Source organism: Gadus chalcogrammus, chromosome 9 (assembly GCF_026213295.1).
Source record: "Gadus chalcogrammus isolate NIFS_2021 chromosome 9, NIFS_Gcha_1.0, whole genome shotgun sequence".
Taxonomy (NCBI): Eukaryota; Metazoa; Chordata; class Actinopteri; order Gadiformes; family Gadidae; genus Gadus; species Gadus chalcogrammus.
The window spans coordinates 14,281,143-14,308,549 of NC_079420.1; the positions used below are offsets into that span (position 1 = coordinate 14,281,143).

General features: G+C 44.0%; 1 protein-coding gene across 7 annotated transcripts in view; it reads right to left on the minus strand.

Annotated features, from left to right (window-relative positions):
- srgap1a (SLIT-ROBO Rho GTPase activating protein 1a) overlaps positions 1-27,407 on the minus strand; it is a 71,170-nt gene that overhangs the window by 35,834 nt on the left and 7,929 nt on the right. For all 7 annotated transcript variants that reach the window (XM_056598232.1, XM_056598230.1, XM_056598233.1 and 4 more), the window contains 3 exons: positions 12,592-12,787; positions 5,665-5,827; positions 581-643 (listed from right to left, as the gene is read on the minus strand). In XM_056598232.1, coding sequence (XP_056454207.1) covers positions 581-643; positions 5,665-5,827; positions 12,592-12,787 — 422 coding nt within the window. The remainder of the gene's footprint in view (positions 1-580; positions 644-5,664; positions 5,828-12,591; positions 12,788-27,407) is intronic.

A 27,407-nucleotide genomic window follows, 5' to 3' on the forward strand; every position in this document is an offset into this window, starting at 1 on the left:
CACCCAGCTCAGCTTCCAGACGCTCAAACTAATAGATGCACATCTAGCATTCACACTGTTAATGCCTCTTTGAATATGCTACTGATGTGACATGCCCAATTGTTGGGTTTTGAACAACTGCCACTACTTCTGAATGCTATAGAAGGTTATAAACCAGTTCAACACAGCATGCATGCTGCAAACTGACCCAGTGGGATCGAATGGATAATAATATGGATGGATCGATACATACATACATACATTTCTAGACACATAATTCCATGCTGCTTGGAAATCTAGATATAGAGCCCAAAGGGGACATTTACTCAAAACACAGCCAACATATAAGCTGGTTACCCTATAAGGCTTTGGTGAGCCCAGTTAAGTCTTTAATAGACAGTGTGAAGGTAATCACCATGTTTATCAAGGAAAACTCTGGTATGGAGGGCTTGAAAGAAGCTTCAAAAGATAGGGCGAACAAAACCTTTTAACATTTAACATAACATTTGAGCAAGATCCAGAGCATTAATAGAGGTTTCAGCATCAGCAGGAAGTGCAGTATAATAAGTAAAATAGAATTAAGGAAGCCACTACTACTTACTGTGTAAAGCTCATTTAGGACCTTCATTAAATCCTCCTGTAGTTGGAAGGTGATTTCTTTAGTCTGTAAAATAAACACAAAGAAGGGAAGAAAAACCCATTAGCCAGGCACGACGAGAACAACAATTACTTTATGTAGTCATGAGGAATACTGGAAAAGATTGTTCCCAACCACTTGTGTGCGGTATGAAATGTGGTCCGGTTCCATAAAAGGTATATTCAATGACATTATCACACAGGGCTCGAGTTTCATTGCCCGCATGTGCTTAACAGATTATCTGCCCAACCCCACGTGAGTGAACCCCAGATATATGTTAATTCAATCAGCCGTGCTATAAGGCTGACCTTAGTAATACTATCAGATAGACAGCTTGTTAAACGACTCCTATGATGTGGAATGAAATATGAAACATACAGTACGATAGGTTGAACTTTTCTTGATATATATACATTTTCACAGTACAGTGCTTACATTTCTCTGGGGCTGACCTGCATATCACATGTTCACAAGGTTAGGGGAAAGGCCAATGGATTTTTGGATCGGTCAACAGTGCATCCTGGATGATATTGAATATTACATCGGCACTCAGAGGCTGTCTGTAAAGTAATTATTGTCCATCGTATCTGATCCTTGGAATAGTGTACTCATGTTCTCAGCAGTATGCTGTGAACAGACCAAATACAAAGGCGCTCTAGTGTTACCCAAAGTGGTCTTCTCATTGTTCTGAGTGAGACAGCTGGTGCATACGTTTGCAGGATAAGGTCATTGGCTGATTTCCAGTAAAAGCATTCAAGTTCAAGAAAAAAATAATGGATGGGATGAGGTTAAATATACAAAGTGTCTTTGTCAGAATTGTATTACATCCCATACAATAGCCCAGAATCACAATCCATTTTGAGTGGCCACCGCTCTGTCTGGGAAGGCCTTTTATGACTTGAGAGTTGCAGGATTTGCAAGACCGTAAAGCCCTGCACATCTGTGGTTTCCTGTGGGTGTGGGCCACAAGGAAGTGCCACTATTGAGGTCACAAACCTGACGGATCCAGGTTGATTCACATATGTGAACTAAAGCAACAACGAACAACTATAGTGCACCAGTGGAGGCATAATACAATAATAAAAGTAGCGCCGGGGTTTGCAAAGAGTTGTACTCTCTGAACACTGCATCCCAAAACACATCTGCACTGACAAAGAATCCTATTCTGAAAATGTGACTAAGCACCAAGGTCTGAAAATCGACCGTCCAAGCAATGGTTCGACGTGAATCACTGAATTGGGCTGAAGGGCACTGTGGTGAGAGTTGGCCCTGCCTGTGCGCATTCAGAGGTAAGAGGATTACGTTCTCTGTGAACGGCGGCAAGGTAGGTTTCCCGAATTAGAGCAAGGTTACACCAGGTAGCCTGGGCAATCCTTAGCACTCTGCTGCCAACACCTGTGCTGCCGGCTAGCCGCTGAGCATCAAGGGGCTAATCACAGGTCAAGAAAAGCCTTTAAGCTTAGATCAACAGGCGTAGCTCAACGCTACTGGCGAAAATAGCCCTATCATCTTTCGTTTTACAATTTCAATCTAGTCTCTTGCGCAATCCCTTTTCCTCCCGATCGGAGGAGGAATACCACTTCGACTGAAACTGCTGCAACAAAGTTAACGTTTGACATTTACTTAAGCCCCCCCCCCCCCCCAGCTCTGGAGGGGAGCTCTATTTGTACGCCCCCCCCCCCCTCCCACCACCGACTGTCAGATGGACCGCCTGTCAGCTCTCTCTTGCCCCTCCGTCTCGCTGGGAGAACACTTGGAAGTGGTCGCCGGCCCGCCGAGGAGCCGCCCTCGCGGACCACACAGCGAGGAGACACGCCTTCACTAATCCGAAGACAGGAGTGAGGAGGGAGGAAACGAGAGGAACCGAGAACGGGAGGAGACGTGCCTCATTGAAGACAGATCTCGGCGGATAACACTTAAAACAAAAACTGACACGGCCCTGAAGATCCACTTGAGTTGTTGCTTCAGAGCATCTCTCCTTTCATAGCTCATCCAACGCTAAGACACATACGGAACCCCCTTGAGGCGGTGCATTGACGGGTAAATGCTGGGCAGTGCAACCACCGCTTGGTGTCATTTTGAAGAATTCCCCAAGAGGTCACTTGGTGTTTGTATTGGTTTTGCATGCGACTTTGGGGCGTTTTTCCCCCTGAAACCGTATCATTAAATTGAGGATCTTTAGGGATCAGACACTTTGAAGCTCATGTCATCTTACCACATTTAAGAGATCCGACAAGTCAAAGAGGAGCGGGGTGGAACAAAGTGCACGGTTCTTCTTTGACTGGGGGGAGGGGGGGGGGCAAGCAGCCAGACGCGTAGACTAATCCTTGTGCATACAATCCGACCGATACACAACAATAACAACATACAAACACGTGCCTCTGCCTGAACACGTGCACCTCGGTGCCAGAGAGCTCTTGAAAGACAAGACCAATACCAGCCATCGTCGAGACAACAAGTCCCGTCCCTCCTCTGACCGATGGGGGCCATTTCGTTCTAGCTTTAGCCAGCATACTCCCCGACGTCCTGTGACATCAGGACCAACGGGAACTGTACAACGCCAGGAAGCGCGTGCTCCGTCTGACAGGGGAAGTCAAGGCACTGTTAAGCCTCGGAAAAGCTACCATGGCGCTGTAGCTGCAGAAAGCCATAAATAAAACAAAAAGCTGGCCCCTATAAATAATACAAACTAAATCCATGTGAGAAGATCTCTCAGACCATTAAAAAAGAGAAGATACTTTTTAGATTCTGGCAAGAAAAAAAAACAAGCGTGAAAAGGAACGTGTCATCTTTAACGATGCGAGGGCTGAGCGGGAGCAGGCAGGCGATGGCAGGTAGGCTATTAACACCACCCCGGGCTGGGATCCTGTATTCACCACCGCAACGTCTACGGTCCCAACCACACAGGCTGAGGTCAGAGAATATCAAGGGAAGGGGGGGGGGTTCAACACAGCATTCCTTCGTGTGATTTCCCTGGAAGCATGACTACGGAGTGCCCCCCCCCTCCCCCCCCCCAACCGAGCAGTGAGCTAAGTCACGTAACATTAGGAGACACCGTCTTGTTTTCGCTGGTTACAGCAGCCTTTGTGCAGATCAAAGAGCTCGGCGGTGCTGTGATTACAGGGTGAGGGGTGTTTCGGTGGGGGGGCCGCTGGGAACCCGGACCCCCCAGCGTGCTAATATGCGTGTCTACAAAATGTCACCTGGATACATGGGGCGTTGGGGGAGGGGGGGGCAGTTGCTGTAACTTTCAAAAAGGGCAGAGTTCAGGGCATTGTGTGATTGTAGCAGGATGTCACAGAGATGGCACGATAGCACTGCCTTGGGAAGGGCGGAAAGATGGATACATGGGCGGGAGTTGGGGCGGCTGGAATGTGCAGCACCAGGATTTATACGCAAACATGAGGGAAAATACTATACTGCAGGAAAACATACGAGAGAGGGAGAAGCAGGGCTATAATTATGATCGTCAACTCGGGGTGGGTTGGTGTCACAGAAGACGTCTGTAAAGACGCTGTCTGTTTCACATCTGGCCTCATTAGTACAACTAGGACCCTTCAACCACTATCAAAGGGCAAGGATGGCTGGGACTTCCTGTGTGTGTGTGTGTGTGTGTGTGTGTGTGTGTGTGTGTGTGTGTGTGTGTGTGTGTGTGTGTGTGTGTGTGTGTGTGTGTGTGTGTGTGTGTGTGTGAAGAAGGGGTGGGGATGTCAGGAGTAATGGAGACCATTTCTTCACCGAATACTCAAAGTCAGAACCACAAACTATCAGGAGATGGTAATCAGTTCGGAGAAATGCAAGACTTTCGAAGTGACACGAGTTAACAAGTCTTTAAGTAGGAATGAAAGAAAAGGATGATGAGCCTTTTTTTTTTAGAACGGAGGGGGACCAGAAGAAAGATTAGATAAAAAAATGTACGATGAAAAATGAAACAAAGACAGGGGGAAAACTTGTGGACGAATGAGGAGTTAAACATAGCCTCGCTCAAATGGACGCAGAAGCCATCCTCTGGAGCCGTTGCTTTGTAATTTGGGCCTGCGGTGCGTGGGAGCACATAATCTGTTTGGGAGTTGTCGTCTTTGTGGCGGACCCGGCAGCGGTGTCTTGGCTTTGGGTCACGAGGGCACAGCCTTTCAGATGGTATGGTGGAGGCATTACTGGTGGGAGCTGTGATCAGAGATGCGGTGAGCTCCTCCACATCATCTGATTGCAACATGACTTGGGGGAAATGCGTCACAGCTCAACTCTAAATATACCCTCCTCTCTAGAGCAACAACTTGACTTAGGAAGGAAGACAAGGCTATAGAAAAGTGGGGGCCGTTAGACAATTGAGGCCAAATTTTTACAGTTCCTTCTATTTCTTAATGCCGTTTTAATGGGTGGACTCTATTTTCCCTCCTGGCTACGCAGCCAAGCAGGTGACCGCTTAGTGTCATCCACGTGGATAAGCCCGGCCACTCACATAATAGTGCGTATTGTCCTTAGAAGATATTCAGCAGGTCTGTTGTGGACACATCTCTTGAAGTGTGAAGTGTTACGGCCGTTTAACGTTAGAGCCCGACCGATGCCGATGTAGGGAGTAAAAATGTACCAAGATTATCACATCGGCCGATATTTAAAGTATTTATACACACACGTACCTACGTGCGTGTGGATATATATATATATATATATATATATGTATAAAGTGGTTCCCTGGGGGTAGGGCAATTCCCTGGGAATTGCTGCTCTCCCTCCAGCAACGCTTTGGGCCACAGCGACATCGCATTAGAACCATGAGCTAAAGGAACCAGTTACCTGTAGTATGGGGAAGAGCTACTAACCTTCACACCATGATGTAAAACTGTTAGTGTTGGGTTAGGGTTAGGTGTTTACGTAGATGTGCTTGGTTAATGCACCATTTCATATCTGCGCATATCTACCGATGCCGATATATCTGTGAGGCTATAAATCGGTCGTGGTCTATTTTACGTATTTTGATGTTCTCTAAAGAAATCCCTTTAAAATACCCAGTGGCAAAGACCAAGAGACGGGCCAAACAGTCTCACCTTTTTGAGAAGCCGTGTGGAGTCCTCGCTGACCTGCATGAACCTCATGATGACGTTGTTGAGGTAGATGTCGCTGAGCGTGGCGTGATCCTTGCTCTCCCTCCTCACTTGGTTCAGCAGCAGGTACCAGCAGTTCACTGGGGACAGCAGGTTCTGGTCTTTCCTGAAACAAGACGAGTTCGGCCGTCAGTTTAACCATTTCCCTCTGTTACACAATTGGTAAATGGTAAATGGACTGCCTTTATAAAGCGCTTTTATCCAAAGCGCTTTACAATATTGCCTGACATTCACCCATTCCTGCTCACATTCACACACCAACAGTTGAGTCTACCATGCAAGGCGACAGTCAGCTCGTCGGGAGCAGTACGGGTAGGGTGTCTTGCTCCGTTACTCCTCGACACTCAGCTAAGAGGAGTCAGGGATCGAACTAGCAACCTTGCGTTTACCAGCCAACCAGCTCCACCTCCTGAGCTGCCCCTGGAGGCCGCCCCTGACACAATGAAGGTCACTAGGAAAATATACCTTTCGCCGTCCCATCGGGAGTCCCGCTAGGAGTAGAGGTAGTGAGATCAAGCACCATGGGTCAAGGTGAAATAGACGTGGCTTTGGGGAGCAGGGCCGATGCTATAGTAGGTTGGCCGCTTTTCAAACGGCACAGGGACTAAATATGGACACTTGTGCTCTAAAACTGCAATATTCAAGTCGGCTTAGCACAGAGGTGACGACCAGAGCTAGCCTTCATCTCAGCAGTCCATACCTGGCGAGCAATTAGAATACTTAGAGTGAATCAGTGGCTATCACAAACGTATTACACCTCTGAAGACTCCCTAGTGGTGAAATGGCCTATATTTTACCGGTCTCTACGCCTAAAAATATCTTGATCTACAGCGCAGTCCAGATGAATTACTCTGAGCAGATATTCAACTTGCGCACCGCTCACACACAGTGCACGGGTGACGTTTCTGGGGCACGGTTCTAGGAATGTTCTAAGCCTGAGATGATTTGCTGCCGGCAACCAGCTGGGAGCACCAGCCTTAAGTACATAGCAGAGTAACTCACGAGCAAACTTTAGAGAGACTGTGTTATGCAACCAAAAATAAATATATATATATATTTTAAAAAAAAAATGGAGATAAGCAGAAAGCACTGCGGCGAGAGAAAGAAAAAAGAAAACACAGAGCAACAGACTGATCCACGTCGCTGCTGCTTCCTGAGCCTGCTGCAGGGCAGACTGTAGGACATTGTGAAGGCCGGGCTGACTGCAGGACATTGTCCAGGCCGGGCTGAGCCGAGCTGGGGCCCTGAGTAAGCAAAAGGCCCGCAGGCCGACTTCCTCTGGCATGCTCCGTAACATTCCTCCTGCCCGCTAAAATCCAACAAATATGTGAGCGTGTGTCAGTGTGCCCGCCTCCGCTTCAGAAATGGGGTCTGGGACGAGGCTGCCGGAAAACGTTTGGACACTTTGCCTCTGTATCTCCCCCCCCCCCCCACCACCCCTCCATCTGTCCCAAGGTCAGCTGGCCGAGACAGGCAACGCATGTCAACATGACAGGTGAAACTCTGCACTCTGTCTGGGCGGGAGACCCAGCCTTGAACTAGTTCACAGTGTTCTGCTAAATTGACAACAACCTAACGGACAACAACACACAGACAGAGAGACAGACAGACACACACCCCGCCAGTCATGTTACACGAAAACAGGAAGCAAACCTCGCGTGACGCAAGCAGGCGGAAGTTTCTAATATTTAGGAAATGTTGTGTATTGTCCGGGAATGTTGTCTAAAAGCTGACCAGCACATCGATGGAGTGCCCCGTTTTCATGAGCCTTTAACGCCTCGATACTTCAACTGGATATGAATTAATATAGGGACAGCATAGGTCAGTAAGTATGCAAGTAAATAAAGAATGCTGCAGTTAATAATTCATGTGTGCATGAAGTTGGTCCTTAAAAATAAGGTTGACCTACCAAGTAAGAAGGGACATGTGAAGTCTACATATCTATATAAGTAGATATGTAGATACCTATATATATAAGTCTACATATCTACATCTATATATCTTCTACAAGATATATAGATCTTTGCCTCACTGAGGATTTGTATTTTGGACAGTGGCAATGAAACAATGTGAATACAGTAAGCATTTGAATGACTGATGATCTGCTTGACACAAGCATAGCAATGAGGCAGGACACTGCCCTGAGAACATAATGCATCTGATTGTTTGACTTGCTAGGAAAACACCAGACAATCTGCACAACGTTTCGTCCTCAGGTTTTTGTCACATGAGGTTAAGATGACATAGAAATAAACGCCTCAGACTGCAAAACTCTACCCGTGACTTGGAAATCATAACATTCTAATTTCGAAGGAAGAACCAAATACATCTTCCCAAAGTAGGTTCTCTGCTTGAGAGACACCCCTGGGCAGAAATGCAAGGATTTCTCAGAGAATTCCCTCTAATAAACACCAGTGGGTCGCAACAGAGTCTTTGTGATCTGATTCTAGACCGGACCAGGGGAAAGCAGAGCGGTTGAGGAGGAAGGAGAGAGAGCCAGGCTTGTTATTGGGGTGGAAGGAAGAGCGACACTGCGATCACAATGACTTCGGGGAATCATAATGACGGGAAGTGTTCTCAAAGTCATCGTTTCCTCTGCAGCCAGAAGGAGAACCGTGTCAGACTGAGAGATCCACCCAACAGAGCACTGCTTTTATGCGTGTCCATAACCCTTTTCACAAATATATTGATGAAACTTTGAAAGTGAAGGATTGCACAATACGAGATACCAAGCTCTTCAGCGTGCTGTGTATAAAAAAAAAACATTTTCAACTATTTTCTATTTGTGCTTCACAGATAACATTTGATTGCACGCTACTGTTTTATCACTTCCAGCATGTGGGTTAGATTACTTAAAAAAGGAACATATGGCATTATACTCCTCCTTAAGACCAAGAACGTAGCATTTGTCTCAGATGTGGGTTATAAATAGAAGATTCTATATTTTTCATAGAAGATTCTACACTGTGTTTCAGTATGAACTAGATACAGCTGCAGCCGAAATTGGAATTTGGGCAGAGGATTTTTGTCAACAAACACAAAATACAACTGCTTGCATTTTGCAGGAATCTGGTATGTTGTGGGCCTAGCCAGAGATACGGCTTAGATCTTGAAAACAGGTGCATGAACATCGTTGGGCTTCCTTCAGACCAAATCCCTCATTGCGGCCCTAAGCACAGACTGCTGGGTTAGCTCACTTCATGGCCCATTTATGTGACGTAATGTTGTGTACTCCCTCACGGCAGGGTTGTACAGCTCCGGAAAGGACAACACGGCGACCGGCCCCTCTCCCGTCTCCACGGTTGCTCGGTAAACAGCAGAATGTATAATGCACAATGTACAATGCTAATGCTACACGTTAAACAAGGTTCCCCATCCAATTGGCGTCTTCAGGTCTGAACGCCAGTTTGTGTTGGCCAATCACGTGACATTGGGATGCGTTTATCCCAAAAGTTCAACTCATTCATTCAACTGAACAGTTGAACTGGGGGCTTTGGCTGCAGCGCCTGATTTGGTCTGCAGCCTTCGGGAGGTAACAGAATGTCCTTCACCCAGACACTTTATTCTCGACGAACAGTGTGTCTATTCAAGACGCCACCAGGGCAGGCTTTGACAACATCGATAATTGAATTATTCCCCTGCACGCCATTCTTCTGTCCCACCCTGAACAAACTCTGGATAGCACACTGCATAAGGTCTCACTGTGCGTGTCAACTATGCGCCCGCCTGTGTGCGAGTGTGTTTGCTTTGCTAGCGCTGCAAAGCCATTGTGCACCGGGTTGCACTGGGTGATGTGCAGTAAACAGCACTGACGAGAAATGTGCGCCTCGTGGTTTCGGCCGTTGTTCTCTTCAATGGCATTGGGCGGGGGCTGGGGGTGGGTGGACTCACTCAAAGGGCTGTAGGTACATTCGCAGGTTTGTTGGGTGGTTTGTGCGAGGTTTGAAAAGGAGGTAGCATTGCAGTTCATTCATATAGACTAAAAACTGTTTTTACGTTTGATTGAGTGTCGCTGTTCGACCTGATGACATGTGGGCTAGGCATGGGGATACCCCGATATGACCAGAGCAGTTAAGGCAAATCTTTTTTTAACCGTGACCAAATCCAATCTGCACATTTGGGTTTGATCCCTATTGTGTGTGCACGTTTTCCATAATTGGTCACGCAACCTTGGTCACTGACCTCAAATAGATAGCCTGCTATCCATTACATGAATGCTTTGTTTTTGTTAGGACACATAGAAAAAACACCTTTGGGTATAGAGTATCAGCATTTGCTGTGCCTGCTGTATTCAGCAAAGAACATTTGAGGGACTTCAGAAGACAATGTCTTTGTTAATACAAGTCATATACACACGAAACCACCTATTATGGTGCGGTTAGCTCATCTTTACTCTTGCTGACAAAGCTTGTCTGTCTTGTCTTGTCTGTCAATTCCTGTTGTATCCCCAAAACACCTAAGACTAATTCCTAGGGCATCCACATTGCTTTGGTCACCAGAGGAATACATCCAAAAGAGGAACTGGTCCCACCCCTTCTCCTTATCCATCCGCGGTGCCCTATCAGCAGCTTTCCTTTCTCAAATAAGTCTCACTATAACTAAACATGGATAGGTTTGGAAAAATAACTATATTTACTTTGACTTTAATGCTATACGAATAATAGAACATGAAATACTTAGCTTTTCACGTTTAAGCTGAGACTTAAACTTAACAAAACCTCCCACTGCTGACATACAGCCTTTACAGCGGTAGTTCTCCGCTATCAGGGTGCTTCCAATTTAAGGCTATTAAGTCTAAGTTAATAGGCTAGCGAATTAGCTGCACTTTTTTTTAATGCCAACTCATTACTGCAGCTTAGTCCAAATTACTTGCCACACACTAGGGGTGGGAATCTCTTGGCACCTCACGATTTGATTCCGATTATGAGGTCAACGATTCGATTCTAAAACGATCATCGATGCAACAATTTTTTGAATGTTAATTTCCATGCGTGATTTACAAAATCATGTTGCTACTCAGAGTTTGCTAATCATTTCCTACTTTTGTGATGATCATTAAAGACATCAACAGATGAATTAACTTATCTCATATTTTATTAGAGAAAAAGCTTTTGTAAAAAATATGACTTTCTTGGAACAATAGCACATGAGTTTGCGTGCATGCTATGCGTAGGCTGAATCCCAATCATGTCAAGACAAATTAGATTGGCCAATACACACTGAAGATCAATTAAATAATTTTAAAATTACTAAAATTATCCCTCTCTGGCGAACAGAATGTTGCAGCAGGCGACAATTCCGATTATTAATCTGCATCGAAACGGAGAGAGAGAAACCTCTTGATGCACCACTGAGTCCAACAAAAACAACTGCATGAATGTGGGCAACATACTAGACGACTGTATTCGTTAGTTATTAATCATCTTAATATTTCCTAAATACACAACAGTCTATTCAGGAAGAAGGACACACATACGCACACGCACACGCACACGCACACACACACACACTTTGGGTAGAGGAAAAGGAAAAAAGTTCACTCCAGCGCATGTTCAAACAATATGCTAATGGCTGCTCTTTCCGTGAGCGTTCTCCTACAGCGAAACGAGGCCACCAAGTGCAGCGGACTCAACGGTGTATCAACATCCTGGAAGAAGCTGGCGGAGCCATGCTGTGATGCCCCATGTGGAGAGCGCTGGAGTGAGGGAGCGAGGTGCACGGAATACAACATTAAATAGACAAGAACAGACAGAGGGAAGGGAAGGGAGAGACAGCAAGACGAAGGGATCCCTCATCAACGCTCAAACGATTAGCGACATGCACTCACTTTCTATTGACTCGTGATTTAGTTTGTCATTTCTCAAGTAAAAATAACAAACCGTTCCAGTGTGAAAGATTTAGAAAACTGAATATTTGGTCTCTGGTAACAACATGCAACTTGATGTTAAATAATTAAACAAAAAAAAAAGTATCCACTAATGAATGAATGAATGTAATCGAGTTTTTGCCTGAGATCTGCAGAAGATATGGTTTCTCTGTAGGTCTTGACAACTGAAGACCTCCTAGGTATAAGCAGCCCTGCATGAGGGTATCAGTGTCTCTCCCAGGGAGATCCCAAACTCCCCAGTCCCATTTCTTGCTGAAACACAACCAGGTTGCTGAGAGATGGGCTGTCAGCTGTCCCACAATATTTGAATGTAGCCTACACTCATTACTCAAGGGATAACTTCAGCCCCAGGTGTAACACAGATATCAAATTTCAATATTTCAATTGACTTTCTTTACTTCTTTTTTTTTATTTTATCTATACCAAGTATTGGTATGCAGTGGGATTATCCATTGATTTCGGATTCTACTGGTTTCAAGGAGGAAATGAATGGAAAAGGCAAAGAGACTAGCCTTTCGAAACCAAGTCTCATGTATGGAATCTGTGTTTATCTGAATACAATAGAAACAAACGGCCATCCTAAGCTCCAGGTCGCGGTTCCCCACCAACTTTCATATGAAACCAAGACTGAATGATCGCATCGGCAATATAATCATTAAAATGTATTTTCCAATGCAGAAAGATCCTATCTATGTAATTACATCAAATGTGAATTCTATTTAGCTTCCCCAATGCAAGAGGATTCATAAGAATTGGGCGGTACAGACAATGAGAAGGCTTTTATGCGAAACAGACCAGGACCGAAGGCACTGTGACTATTAAACAAGAGCCAAGGCAGACGACAGAAAGATACAGGGAAAGGATATGGCAACTAAACTGATGATGAAAGCCTACATTCAAATGCACCCTATAAAACAAAACACACATTGATAAACAAGTTAGGAGTACTTGTAGGAGCGACAATTGGACTAAGGTCTCCTTACTTGTATTGCTGGTGGTCTTTGGTGCTTCGCGTTTTGGCCATGAAGCGCTCGGCCAGTTTCTCCAGGTTTCTAGAATATTCCATCTCGATCTCAGACTTCTTCCGGAAGAAGTCCTGGAGGTCCTGCAGCAGCTGGACCCTCATGTCTGTCTGCTGGTCCAGACATTTCTGCTGCTCCACCAGCTGGGCCCGGATCTCTGAGGAGACGGAGCACAGGACAGGACATGGTTAGAATGTATATCCTCTGTAAAGGGTTGGCTGCTGCACAAGGGGAGAATCCACAACATATTGAAAAACTACAAATGTATTGATTCTCAAAAAGCCATATGTACGGCATGGTGTTGGTGGATGTTGTCAAATATTTTGTGTTCATGCGCACACAAGACGCGTAACTAAGGCACTGGTATTATCCCTCTTCAAAGACATAGAAACGAAAAACAACGCATTTGATCCAAAGTACAGCATTACAAAGCCAAGTGCCAATAAGGCTCGTTATTGTTTTCTAATCGCCGCAGGTAAAGACATCTGTACCAGACATTGTACACTTAAGTGTTCTACAGCAAAATATTGTTAGTCGCTCTGCTCTCAAGTGTTTCATTAGGGCAAAGCCTAACCTCAAGGCGAACACACTCACTCTTTCTGTTGTGAAACTGGCATAAACTCTTCTAAACATTTAGGACACACACACACACACACACACACACACACACACACACACACACACACACACACACACACACACACACACACACACACACACACACACACACACACACACACACACACACACACACACACACACGTTCCTGCAAAGTGCTCTGGCTGTATAATGGACTTCTCTTAATGGAGGCCGGCCTGGGCCAGACATCCTCAGTAAGGGAAGCAGATTAATAAGGTGATTTAAAGCCACACGACCACCGGCAGAGCAGGAGCGCTGCACGTCTACCATTTGCAGAACAACACAAAGTAATTCAGCAGGCACACTTTCTTCTGCATCATTACCCCTTACAATCCGCAGGATCCATTTGCGAAAAAGGACAAAGACAATAAAATCTGCTTATTACTAATAATATGTGGCCGAACGTGTACATTGATTTCAACCTGAGCCACCCACGCCAAAATATTGAAGCATGTGCTGACATATTCCAAGATGCTAAATTAAAGGATTGAAGATACTCATTTGATAAATGGAAGAAATGGAAACAAACACTTTCGCCAATATTATTAGGCCATTGGCAGGTCAATGCGCAGAAAGCATCAACTGCAGTTTGGCAGGTTAGCTAATGGCCAATCAAGTGCTGATTCAATTAGGACGCTTCCAGTCAGACAAGAATGAAAGCTGCAATTTCTGTCTGTGTCTCTGTGTGTCTGTGTCTGTGTGTGTGTGCACCCTTGTGTTCCTCATGTAAAAGTGGATTACCATGCGACCCTGAAACATTTATCAGCATTAAACCAAAACGCAACCCACAATCTCAATAACCTTACAATTTAGATGAGGTCTATTAAATATAGTTGATTAGGTTTCTGCAAACCCCAAGCGGTTGTTCTTTGCCTCTGGCACTCCGGAAGAAATATTAAAGGGTAACAAGTGGAAGGGGGGGGTTGCGATTTCCGCAACGCTTAATCTTGATAGATGGCAAGCATACAGCACTCTCAGCCTCGCTAACCCAAGATAGACGACGGTGTAATGTACTGTAAATAAATACACAACATCACAACAACAAAGAGAGATCACTAAGAAGAGAAAAGTGGGTAAGGCAGAACCATCGGAATATAAAGGATAAGAGGAAGTGGCCTGTCAAGTTCTTTCTGAAAGTTCATTAGATGCGGGAAGGGATGGCTCAGGCAGGGGAGGGTTTGAATGGAGCAGGAGAATTGTCTTAAGTGTACCTGGTCTTTAAGGGCAAAACTATAATTGGGGCCATCTCCGGCTACTCAATGAGGATGTGGGGATTAAAGCAAAGCTGGCATTGCGTTTACACAAGGGGCTGGCCGGATCATTTAACACAATTACAGCCATGGCTGCACATAGAAACTCATTAAATCATTAATATTCCAAAGGCAGACATTATACAGACACTGTCTGAGTGCCAAGATCAAGCCACAGGAAAAGTTACATGCCAGAGAAGCTCACAGAATGTCCAACTTCAGAAACACGGCTTTACTTTTATTGTAGGCAGTTTACCATTTCTTGCAGATCATGAGGTGACGATGACTTTAGCATGCACGCTAGAGTCATGAGCTCTTTAATGACTTTACATCTTTACTTTATGTATCACACATATTACACTTTATGTATGGCACATTCCTCGAGAGGTCATCTGGATAGTCCGTCCCTGATATCTGTCGAAGTATTGCCAAATCAAAGCCCTGTCTTGCACCACCAAACTGAAGGCTTAGGGGCGTATACACCTGTGCACTGTGCAACTTGAAGTGATTGGAAATGAAGTCAAACAAACCGTACACCAGCGTCACTACTTTTGATCTTTGAATGTATTTGGTGGTTTGTATTATATAATGGTCTCTACTGATACAATACTGTAAGATAACAACCATACTGCAGAATGTGTTGCCTTTAGTCTGCAGGGTTTTGGCAGGTCTATAAAGCCAACAAACCAGCCGACCAACGGACACAGTGGCTATATTGACCAATGTTGGAGCGCCGCTGGGTCTTTGTGGCCATGGGTTGGAACCAAAGCTCTTTTGTTCAAGCTTGGATGTTGTCCAACTGCTCCTTTGAAGGCCACACAAAACTCTTCCAATAACCCATTCATGCAGGCAAATATGTCCAAAGTTGCAACCCAGAATCACGTTTAATTTGCTAGATAGGGCTATTCTATTGTGACAGGAAGTGCTTTGTCAGCAGAGAGGCTGTGCCGACCCACATTGTTGACCTCTTGAGGGACATTCTGGGCTTCTGTGGAAACTGTACCAACCGGACCACTGTCACACATCCACAAACCTTTCCTGTGTGAGCAGATGTTGCCTGTGCACGTAAGCGATGGCACCAAATCGATCAAAATACATTATTCTACACCTGCAATTCAATTTGCTTGATTATCTTAAAGCAGAGGACAACCTTTGCACACAGTCCATTGTAGCCTCTCAGAATCTAAAGTTTAGCTTAATGGACGATACAGCATTGTTTTCAGCCATCACCGTGTGCTACTTATCAAGGCATTGCGACAATGACAGGCTGGATACAATATGGTGAAAATACCATCAAAAGGCAATCAGGGATGGGCTCTTCGTTTTTCTGCAGAGCACAAGCTTTCAATTACAACTGGAACGAGTTTGCATACCAGTGAGAGATGGGTCACTGGATTTTCATTTTTGATAAATGGATAATGAAATGATCCAGGAAAAGTGTGAGTTGTTAATATTCACATTTACCTTCAGCAGTGGACGCAAAGCGATTTACAACGGTTAATAGGCCACACTTTGTGGCCTATTCCTAGAGTGAACAGAGGAGTTAACAAGATATGCTTGGTTTTCTCTGCATTGAGAATGAGTTTCATCTTAAATCTGGTAATCTGAAGGACAGTAAAAACATTTTGCAAGAATTCAATGGCCTTGACACCCAGTAGTATGTCAGTGTCATCAGCATAAAAATGTAAAATCAAAAAGATTTTGACATGCAATAAAGATTATTTATACATGTAGGGAATAAAAGTGGACCTAATACCAAACCCTTGTGTTACACCCTTGTAGAGAGAAACAATATCAGAACGTAACCCATCATATGTAATGCAATAGAGAGCTATGACTTAGGTCGTTAGTCGTTTAACATTATGATCCACTTTGTCAAAAGTTGATGTTTCAACTGTACCAGTTAACTAGACAGCTATATTTCATCTGAGGTCCCTGAGCAGGGATATCCACAAGAGAATGATGGCATCAAATGATATAATTACAACAGGGGCACTTCCCATTGAAAACTATTATCTGCCTTTTTTTTATGTTTTATGTCTTATGTTTAGTACTTTACAATTAATATTCCAGTTATGATTTAGGTTAAGTGATTTAAAACTGAGAAGGTCGACCATCATCTGATTGTGCTTGAGAGTGCTGGGGTGCTGGGGATCACGTTTCAAAACTTTGCAACTCTAATGGAGAAAGCTGACAGGCCAGATTCAGTCGACCTGTACTGTACTACACAGTTGCCATTCTGGTCTATGCTCTTGTATGCCTGATGTCATCCGAGCATCGTGAAGCAAAGTGGTTCAGTGGGGGAGGAGCACAATTGTGTGTCAATTTGTACATCGAGCTGGAGTGTGCACGGCAGACAAAATGATGAAAAAGGTCAAAAGGTTGTACTTTATGATGACTGAATTTTTTTACTACAATATATTTTTGATAATGTAATATGATACAATATTAGCAGCATGTGTTGAACATTAGTTTAAGGTATTTAAGGTTGTTTAGGTTCAGTTTGACTGTACTTGTGACATTTGCAGGTGTATTTGCTTCTGTGAACCCCGCAGGCCCAACGAGACGAAAAATTAACGTGCTTAATTACCAGAACTGCTCCTCACAAGTAGGTGCATCACAAGACGCTCAAAGTATGCTAATGCAGGAAAATGCAAATAGTGAGTCTCTCTGTATATGACTTTGAGGCGACGTACATTTCTTGCTGTACTTCAAGAATCGTACTTTAGTAAGAGACAAACATGAGAAAAGAAAGGGACATCCTTCTTCGTTTTGTTGACATGGCGGAAAACTTGGAATGGATACAGAATCCGGAGTCATTTTGGGAGTTTGATGTTAACAGTCCCGTCTCGCTCATCAGCCTTTTGTAGCGATCATTGAATGCAATGAGGTTGCTGAAGATGATTCAAGGCGCATGCACGTGTGAAGGCCATTCAAAAACAAGCAGAATTGCCTTTGGTCGAATATTAAAAACAGGCGGTCCTGACATGAAGATAAAACAGGGCTGTTAACAAATACGTGGATAAGGCTGCCTCTTGCAGTATATAAAAAAAAACAGCCAACCTATCTTATAAGAGTTTAACTCCTTACGATAGTTCAGAGTTCACCTGGACTCTGCATAGCCTCCTCCCGTACCCCCCACTTTCCTAAAAACAGCCCTTACGCACTCAGTTTGGTTTGTACGTCCTGGCTCTTAATGTACTCACTTATTGTATGCTGTACATCCTTGCACTTAAAAAAAGTACTTCGCATTGTGTAGCGTATATTTTCCTAACTATCTTTGGTGTATACGAGGAATGGGTTAACCTAGCATTTGTGGTAACCTAGCATCTGTGCTTGGCACTTGGTTCTATGAACATCTTTACTGTACCGACAGCGATGTATTTGTTTCTCTTACTTCTGACAAATGTACTTACTGTTAGTCACTTTGGATAAAAGCGTCTCCTAAATGCCCTAAATGTAAATGATAGTTAATGTAAGTAAATGAAAAGACCAATGATTTACACGGAAAGCACAAGACCATCATGTCAGCCAGGTAGCGGTCACACTGGAAAAGTGAGCAAATTAGCAAGAAATTAAACTTTTCCAACAGGTGTTATTTCTGAACCCTGGGCTTGGTCCTGCTACCCTGGTTAACAACGACCCACTCTGTTACTGACTCCACATCCGCGGTGTGAAAGCATAACATAAATAGGCCTTATGTACTTAGCCTAACACCAATCAATGAATGTTTTTCTGTTTTGTTTTACTGGACGGAGGTAAGGCAACTCGACTTACAAAACAAACAAAAACAGAAAATGTAGTACATAAACCAATACATGCACACAGCTTTAGAACGTGAATAATACAAGTTAATACTGAAAGGAAAACATAGGACTGTGTATGCTACATGGGTTTATACTAACAGGAATATTATTTTAATCCAGCATTGGAATGAGGTTTGTTTGCCTTGGGCTCTCTGTTCAATAGACTTATGGTTGGAGACACTGAGCATATTTTTTGCCTGCGATTTAAGTGTGTTTAGTAATCATCCATGATTTCTGAACCAGAATATATATGAACATACTTCAATACAATACACACAATACTGTTTTTATTTTTTGCCATGTCAGAAACCAACTCCTACATGGGGGGGAAATTAGCAATCAACCATGCTGTCCTCTGCAAAGCAATCATGTTTTATCCCCAATTGAATAACTCAAATGTATAATTCCAATAACAGGCCTGCCAAGTAGCCCATTTGCACAAAAAAAAAAGGTCTGGTTGCTAGGGAAACCGTGCAACAGCCAAGAGCTCCCGGGCTGGATGGAGCGCATCAATCAGTGGTGTCAGGATGATGGCCTGCAAGGACTGTTGCCATGATCCAAACCAAACAGGGTGGCAGGTCAGTAGAAGCTGAATTGTGGTACGAGTACACATGAGAGAAAGGCTGTTTATTCAGCTGCAGAGTAATATCTGTTTGATCTGGACACCCTTCTCAAGTTCTGCTTCCTTGGACACTTGTTCAACACTTTCCGTGTATGCCTGTACTGACTGAGCACACCTTTATGTGCCGTGAAATATGGTATGATATCAACCTGATTTAATATAACGCCCAATGCATGTGTGACAATAAATATGGGCTACACTTCCCTGTTACCGACACCTGACAAATAATAGAGGCCAATATTGCCCAGTTCATATCCCTTAATTTAAACACCTTAAACTAGGTTGTATTTTTGTTTAAAAAGTCTGGTGTTGAAGTTTGCCGTCCGACGAGATTTGTAGTATAGAAAATTACTGCGTTGACGCACATAGAATTTTTCTCAAATTTTTTGGTGGTGAAAACTGACACTTTGCCTGTAGCATTCAAAACGCCCTTTGTACTTTTGTTGGAGGTTTTGATGGGAAGGATAAAGAGAATACAGCTCATATGTCATGTCAGACCACCTCTCTCTCTCTCCCTCTCTTTTTCTGGTAAGCCAACCCGGGGACATAGACCTGTCTGGGCAAGCTAGCAGCTTGCATACAGTTGGGACTCGTTTGTTAGGGGCAACGGCTATACAATGAATAAATGCTATGGTCGCCCCACTGAAAACATGTGGAGATATACGGAGAGTAGATTTAAAAGAAGACCATCCATGAAAACCATTAGTTCCCGTAGTGCAGAAGCTTCAATCAGCCGGAATGTTTAGAACACTGGTCTGCAAAATAAACACGTGGAGTGGCTGAACTGTCTCTACCCTGAACTCTGTTTGGTTTCCACAAATTCTTTGCAGAGTATCTGCTTAATAAACTCAAAATGGAGCATGGAAGGACCGACTGACACAGGCCGACAGAAAATCCAAACTATCAGGGCAGGCTGTAGATAAATGTAGAAAGTGTTTGCAAACCAAACTTTTCCATAAGTTTGGGCATTGTCGAAAACATCGTTCTTACTGCCATTTATTTGCCTGCAGTTTAATATTCACCCAAGTCCAAATAGGGAGACCGTCCCCATTTCATCAGAGTTATATGGGCCAGACTGGTCATTCTTTTGACAGTATTCAAGTTGAGCAGTTCAGAATCGCCCACTTCCCGAGATAGGGCCTGGTGGTCAGCATCCTCCGACAGGCCTCAGAGAGCACACTCCCCCTCCCCTGCTTTCCTCTTCTCAGTGTGTTGACAGTTTGTCGGTTTTTCTGGCTATTTTTCCTCATCAGTCTTTTGTTTATTCTATGGTTCGTGTGTCTCACTGTCTGGCAGTTTGGCTCACCTGCATTGAAGACACTTTACTACGTGTCTGAATATGAACTGCCTTTCGCCACCTAGTCGGTCCCTATGCCTTTCGCTGTCAATCAGTCTTGTCTCACTGCTTCCCCGTATGTCTTCCTCCCTGCTTCGCTGTCTGTCTCTCCACATTATACCAGTCTTCCTGTGTCCTTTGACACTGGCCTTTTCCGGGTTGCCTGATCCGGCAGTTCGGAAGCACGCGTCAGGCGTGGAGGGGGGGGGGGGGGGCGGGGGGGGGTCCACAGTCACTCACCACCCAGAGTATCCCTGCACACACTGGGGTGGACAGTGTGTTCCCAGAGGCGGGACACTGTGGCACCATGGGGCCGGGGGTAGGGATGTAGACGATGGGAGGGACAGAGGATGAGACAGCTCAAAACTACATGTATAGTGTTTGAGTTTTCTCCCCGTCCCTTCAGACTTGCACAAAGTACATCGTTCTAACTCCACTAAAAGATGTCCTTAGTTTGACGGACACTCTGATGTTAATTCAAATAATATGACCTACAACAGTGGCTGATGCTAAATAGGATACAGGCCTAATCCTGCTCTTACATGGAGAGGGGAAGAGGAGTTGAGTTGGTCTCTTGTTTTTAGCTTTCACAAGTCACTTACTTGTGACATTCGGTGCCACTGGAATGACTGCACACGCCGTTTAGAGCCACACAGTAGAAAAGGCAAATAACACAAAAGGGACACATTCTCATTGTGATGCCCTGGATGACGCATTTGTGAGATGGGTTTGCGATGAAAAGACAGGGAGCAATTGCTTGCGAACATACAAATAGCCTTCTGGCTCAGGAACGCTGTTAAACCAATCCCAATCTCCAATCTCAGTGTGTCCCCCAAGACTCCTCAGAAAGGCAGCTATTAATTAAGCTTCTAATGATTTCTGCCTATTATACGGGCATCCAGCAACTAGAAACAAACCAGAGGTGATCATGTATTCATCTCAGTCAACTAATAGTGTACTTAATGACAAACTGAATACCAGAAGATTTGACCGGTGAATAACTTGCCCCATCCGTTGATATGATCCTCACAAGGAAATGATCAATCAAATAATAAAGAAAGAAGCCTGAAGTATGTTAACCAAAGAGAAGCTTATGTCGTAGCATTGACTTTAACAACACAGCCATGACTAAACTAATTCTCCTTGTGAGTGGCTTTGGGAGAAGAATATACAGTCACTTTCACTTATAATAACTCGTTATCTATTTCTCTGTGCCGTCATTCCAGCAGAGAGAACGTGATGGATGCCACCTCTTAAAAAGCATGCAGCCAAACAACACACATGCCAGAGCAGGATAGGGAGCGACAGCCAACCTCACCCTGATGAATGAATGCTGGCATAGCGTAAAGTTTAACTTCATAGAACACATGGGGGAAATCCCACAGGGGGAACCATCCACCAGGAGCATAGAAAACCCGTTTCATTTCATCCATCCCTCCCCCAAAAGTCTTTGTGCCTCTCCTCTACCCAACCCCCCCCACACACAAAACCACACAGGATGTGTGGTCCCGGGCCTTTTGATAGAGCTGGGTTAGCGGAGGAGCTGGGCAGCCCAGGAAACACACAGCCCCTGCTTGTCAAGAGCCAGCCTGCACATCAGGACCTGGGGACAGAAACCAGGTGGGGAGCGAGGAAGTGGGAGAATAGAGGGACGATGGATGGGGGTTGGGGGGTATTTATCGGGACTATAAATAAGCTGATATAAGAACAGTTCAATCAGATATTCCAATATTATCATGATATAGATGTATTGAATGGTCTAGACCTGACAACTTCTTGAAGCATTGATGTTGAGGGCTGGGTTCAGTTGCAATGCAGCTTGTGGCAAAAAGCTTTCGAGGAGAGGTGACAGCTTGACTACAACTGGTAGTCGACTTTACATGATTTGGTTTATGATTTGAATAAATTTGACTTTTCTGTTCTGCTCCGACAGCCAGGGGCAAACTCTTTGAATAACACGAGAAAAATACTTTTCAGAATGTACAATATTCAAACCTAGGTTTCGATCTTGGTTGTTGTTAGTCTCTGATGGAGGAAGTGGGGTAGTGGAAGACAGGTCATAAGATGGTCACTCCCCCGGAGACTTCAACAAACTAAATTATTAAACAAACCGTTCGGTCAAGGCCATGTAATAAACACACAATAGTAAAAATATCAATAATTTAGTTTCAGTTGTTAACGGACAGTATGTGTCATCAGAATGAATATGCCACAGACAGTAAGTTAGACCAGGCTAGTGCATGTGGGGAATTACCTATTTTTATCGTTTTCAAGATACTTTTCTGTGTCTCTAATAGGGGTATCCTTGCCTAAGAATGTGCATAGTCAAATCTCATTCATCAGGCATAAGAACAAATGTGGCAAATCAATTTAACAGACCAGAGAAGATGTACTACCTGGTCCCAATGGAGAGAATCAATTTCAACTGTACGAGTGGTATTATATGATAGCTGCTTTTGACAAACTTTAAATTTAACTTCTCTTTAATGGTTTTGGAATGCTGCTAAACTGTAGAAACTTTTATCCTGATATTGTATTGTGTATCCTTCTAGACTGCTGGCTAGAATGTGCTCTACTTAGAAAATGTAATGAAGGATAGTGCTACTGCCATTACACAAAGTGGTTTTCAAACAAACAATAAGGACTTTTACTGAAAGCAAACCAAAACACAGGAAATTGCACACAGAAGACCCCACAGATTTGTTCTGAACTTATGGGCTTTTTCTTCTAGAAGCCAGGTAACTCTGTACCAGTCATTTAGCACCCCCGTCTTCCCAATGGAAATTCCCGCTGTAAAACAATTTTACCAACATGGCGATTCGACCTTTGAAAAGGTGAAGTTGACTAAATGTCTATCAAAGATTAGAATCATCGAGGAATCAAGGTCACCCCTAGTCTCTACTTTGCTTATACTCGTTAAAAAAACTTTTTTTTACTTCCTTTGTACCAAGTACATATAATGAATGAAGCCCATAATGGACACTAAGAATCTGAAATCTTGTACTGTGCTGCTGTGTGTAATTTGGGTTTAAAAAAGGACAAGACCGCTTCCAAGCACCAGGTCAAATGATGGATTAAAAATGGCTTATCTGCAAAGGAGCAGCTGGCTGATGGCAGACAGCAGCTGGAAACTTGTACACACACACACACACACACACACACACACACACACACACACACACACACACACACACACACACACACACACACACACACACACACACACACACACACACACACACACACACACACACACACACACACACACACTATTGATTACTGGGGCAATGCTTTTAAATGTTACATCGAGTCGCAGTGGTTCCTGATGAGTGAAAGTAGGACAGCAGTCGCTTGTTTATCAGCCCAGAATCCGTTTTTTTTTCTCGACATGCATGTATTTAACCCTTTGTTGAGGTTTTATCTAAATGGTTATAGCTCATATCAATACTAATTTATAACATGCCACGCACAAGGGCAACGCCTGCACAGCCCCTACGGCAGTGCTTTTCAATATGTTAATGGTACTTCTACTTCTACAAACACAACCGCCAACACTGGCAAAGCATCAAGAATGATAGCCACTGAACAACCTTTAAATTAGAAAGCACTTTGAGGCCGGATACAGTTTTATTAGGATTCATCATGTCATGTCATTTCTGAACAATGAATGCTAATAGAATTGACCCAAGTTATTCGTGGTAGGGCAGAGCTTACGCTAAACCTTTCAGCGTTACTGATTCATTGGTCAAGTACACAATGTATCGAACATAAAATTGTATTTAACATAACATTGCGTTTATCTGTAGTACTACTACTATTAACACGCCAGTCATAACTGCTCATTACACATACTCAATGTTTGGCCAAAATGTTCAGGCTGCAACTTGTAGCTTATTTGAGTAAACTACACTCTAGCACGTTACTCTCACAGACAGAGTGCCAAAGTTGATTATGTTTCCTCCACAGAGCAGACAGAAAGGGCCCATAACGAGCCATGATTGCATTGTGAGACTGTAGCTGGTCTCGCCACAAACCTTACCCTTGGTGAAATCTGCGAGTTAAAAAGAGACAGAGGGCTGGGCTCACCAACATAAACAACAAAAACACTGTCTCGCTGCCGTTTTCCACAGATCTCATTTGAAGAATGCATATGAGGAGACTGGATAAAAAGTCGATATTTTGCTTGCTTTTAGTTGCAGAGAGGAGTCCTCTCAGACATTGGGGATATTTAAAGTCTGACCAGCGACACATCGTTCTTATTCATATTTGTGAATAAAACCTTTTGGCTAAAAACAGGTAGAGGAAGCTTATTGGGTTAAAGAACAAATGGAACAAACGTTCACATCATTTTATGATGGTGCTGCTGGTACAACGTCCATTAGAGTCAGGTCAGAGTACCTGGCTGAGATATCCCGTGGTATTCCCCCAAGTGAAGGCCCCGACTAGTTCTGCTCTTTGAAGACGGGTAAACATTCAAATCCGCTGGCTACCTCAAAGGCGGACAGAATCTCAAACCAAAGAGACACAATTATGCCGTTATACACTTTTTATATCCAAGTATGAATACATCCATGTTTAATTCATATTTGAAAGTTGGGAAACTCAAATAAAGAGCAGGGAGAACATCATCCATGAGTTGCTTATCATAATCATGTAATTCAAATGCACACATCAAACGCAGCCCCTTCCTCCTCATGATAAAAGCCTCCGTATTTCACCCAACCACTGCAACGCGACACCACATCTAAAATAGGCAGAAAACATAAACGGTACCATCTACAATTATGCTCAGGAATTCATTCTCCCAACTGCCATAGCTGACGCAATGTCTGCCCCACGCTTACCATCCAAAGAGGAACCTACCTTAGTGAGGAACGCCAGCAGGCAGTGAGGCTGGGTTGTAGGGTTTGTTGGTGTGTTCCCCCCAGGCAAAGGGTAAATATTTACGCCACACACCTCTACCTAAACCTTCCGAGAGTTGATAGCGTGAACTTTGTGACCATCAGCCCTTCAATGGTATCCCAGGAGACATCAAAAGGCTCCTGTACGGTTTATTATTGTCGGGCAGTGTATTTAAATTACTCTTGACTGTGTCAATCAACACCGTCATCCCCCTGTAAGGGATCATATTATTAACAATTTTCTTACACCACCAAAAGGTCAACATAGCTCGATTCCATTTATATGACGTCATCAACCCATTCTCACTCTTGTTTTTTTGGATAGCCTTGGGGCCAACCCTTACACTGTAGCCCCAATACCTGTTTGGATTCAAAGTTTTAAAAACGGCATACCTTGTGATGGCCAAGTAACGGTGTGTGAGGAACCACACAAAGACACCCTTCCCCACAGGCACAAGAGAGCCCCAAAAAAAGGCTGACTTGATCATCTCTTTCAAACGCGCACACGTAAACAAAAAGGCACACACAAACAACACAGCAGGCCAGATCTGAGGGGTTGTGAAGGCCTCATACGTGCCTCCTTCCCTGATAATAACAGTAGAAGACAACATGGAGGAAGTGACAGAGAGCCGTGTCCTGTTATCTTTGTCTCCGACTGACTCCCAGGGGAGGGTTCCACTGGCTGGTTCCCTTTATCCTTGAGCCGACTCCAGGAGTTCCTCCGCTGTATGACTCAACCACACAGAAATACCATTCTGAGGCTTACAGCTGGGAAGCTACAACTAAATGGCTGTCTTCAAGCTGTAATTTTTCCCGGATTCACACACATTAGTCCTGACAAGACTGGGAGTTGAAAAGGAATACACGCTTTGTCCAGAGTCTCCAATATCCAGTTTGAGCCCGCATAATATTTTCAGATTACACTGTGAAATTTAAGACCAGCAGAATGGACAAAAGTGAGACTGAGGGGAAACCAGCCTGGAGCACACAAAAGAGGGGGAAGGATAGAGGAGACGGGAGAACGGGAGGGATATATCACTTTTCAAAGCTCCAGAGTTTGGATGCCAATCTGTCTTCCAAACCTTTTTTTGATTTGAGGGACGGGGTGTCTGCACGGTCCGAGTGGACTGAGCCCAGTTGCCTTCCATCTGACCCTCCATTAACCGGCGTTTGATAAAAAAGTAATCTATGAAGGATTCAGGATGGGGGATGGTTTTTGCTCAAGGTTTTAGAGAGCAATTTTGTTTAATAGGAGCAGTTGTTTTAGCTGCAGGATAAAAAAAAAAGTTTTGTATTATGCAATACCTTAGTGTTTGTTTTACATTCAAACAATGTCAAAAGTTGTTATTTCAGCCGCGACCCTCGCCGTCATACTCAATTGGTAGTTTATTATGGGAGGAAACACTATCCTCAATAGTTGAAAACGGAGTGGTTCTTTCTTTGTGGTCAGATCTATTTGTGCTGCTGGACGGATTTTGTTCTACTTTAGCTGGATCAGACCAGTACAGTGTCACCCACATTCTATTTCCAGACTAGGAGTCTCCAGTGAAAAACCCAAAGTTTCATTTCAGCTCATTCCAAAGCGAAAAATGGCTGTCAGGAACCTTTAAATAACTGCTGTAAGCCTGCTCTATTTCACACTAACCCACATTCAATCCCCAAATTAGAACTGTCAATAACAAGAAAATATCCGTAAGTCACATGCTTCACCTGCCTGCAGTGTAACTGTGCCAAGATTCACAAAATGTTGACAAAATAGATTCAGATGAAAAGATGACTGGCTTTATCACAAAGGCCATTAGCCGGATAGAGTGGGACAGTAGAAGAGTGCGAAAGAGAATAAGTTCTTCTCTGAAAATGTTGCGGTCGGATATTAGGCCATCAACAGGCGATCAGATTCAAATATAGCTACCAAAGACAATTTTTTTATTAACTTGCTTAATGGGGAACCGACACCAGACTTTTGGGCTAGTCCCCAACCATTATCAACATACAAGAAATGCCCTTCTGCTACACACTCCATTTCCCTTGAGGGGTAGGGCTTTATGGCTGTCCAGCTTTCACTGTCTCCACTCTAAGGGGGGAGGGGGGGGGGGGATGTTACCTGGAAACCTTAAACAGCCAGTTGCAATTAACGCATGCAATCGTATGCGTTCTTTCCATAATAGGAACAGGTATGTTGTATCCTATCATTTTAAACTTTGTGCTTTTAAGTCATGATTT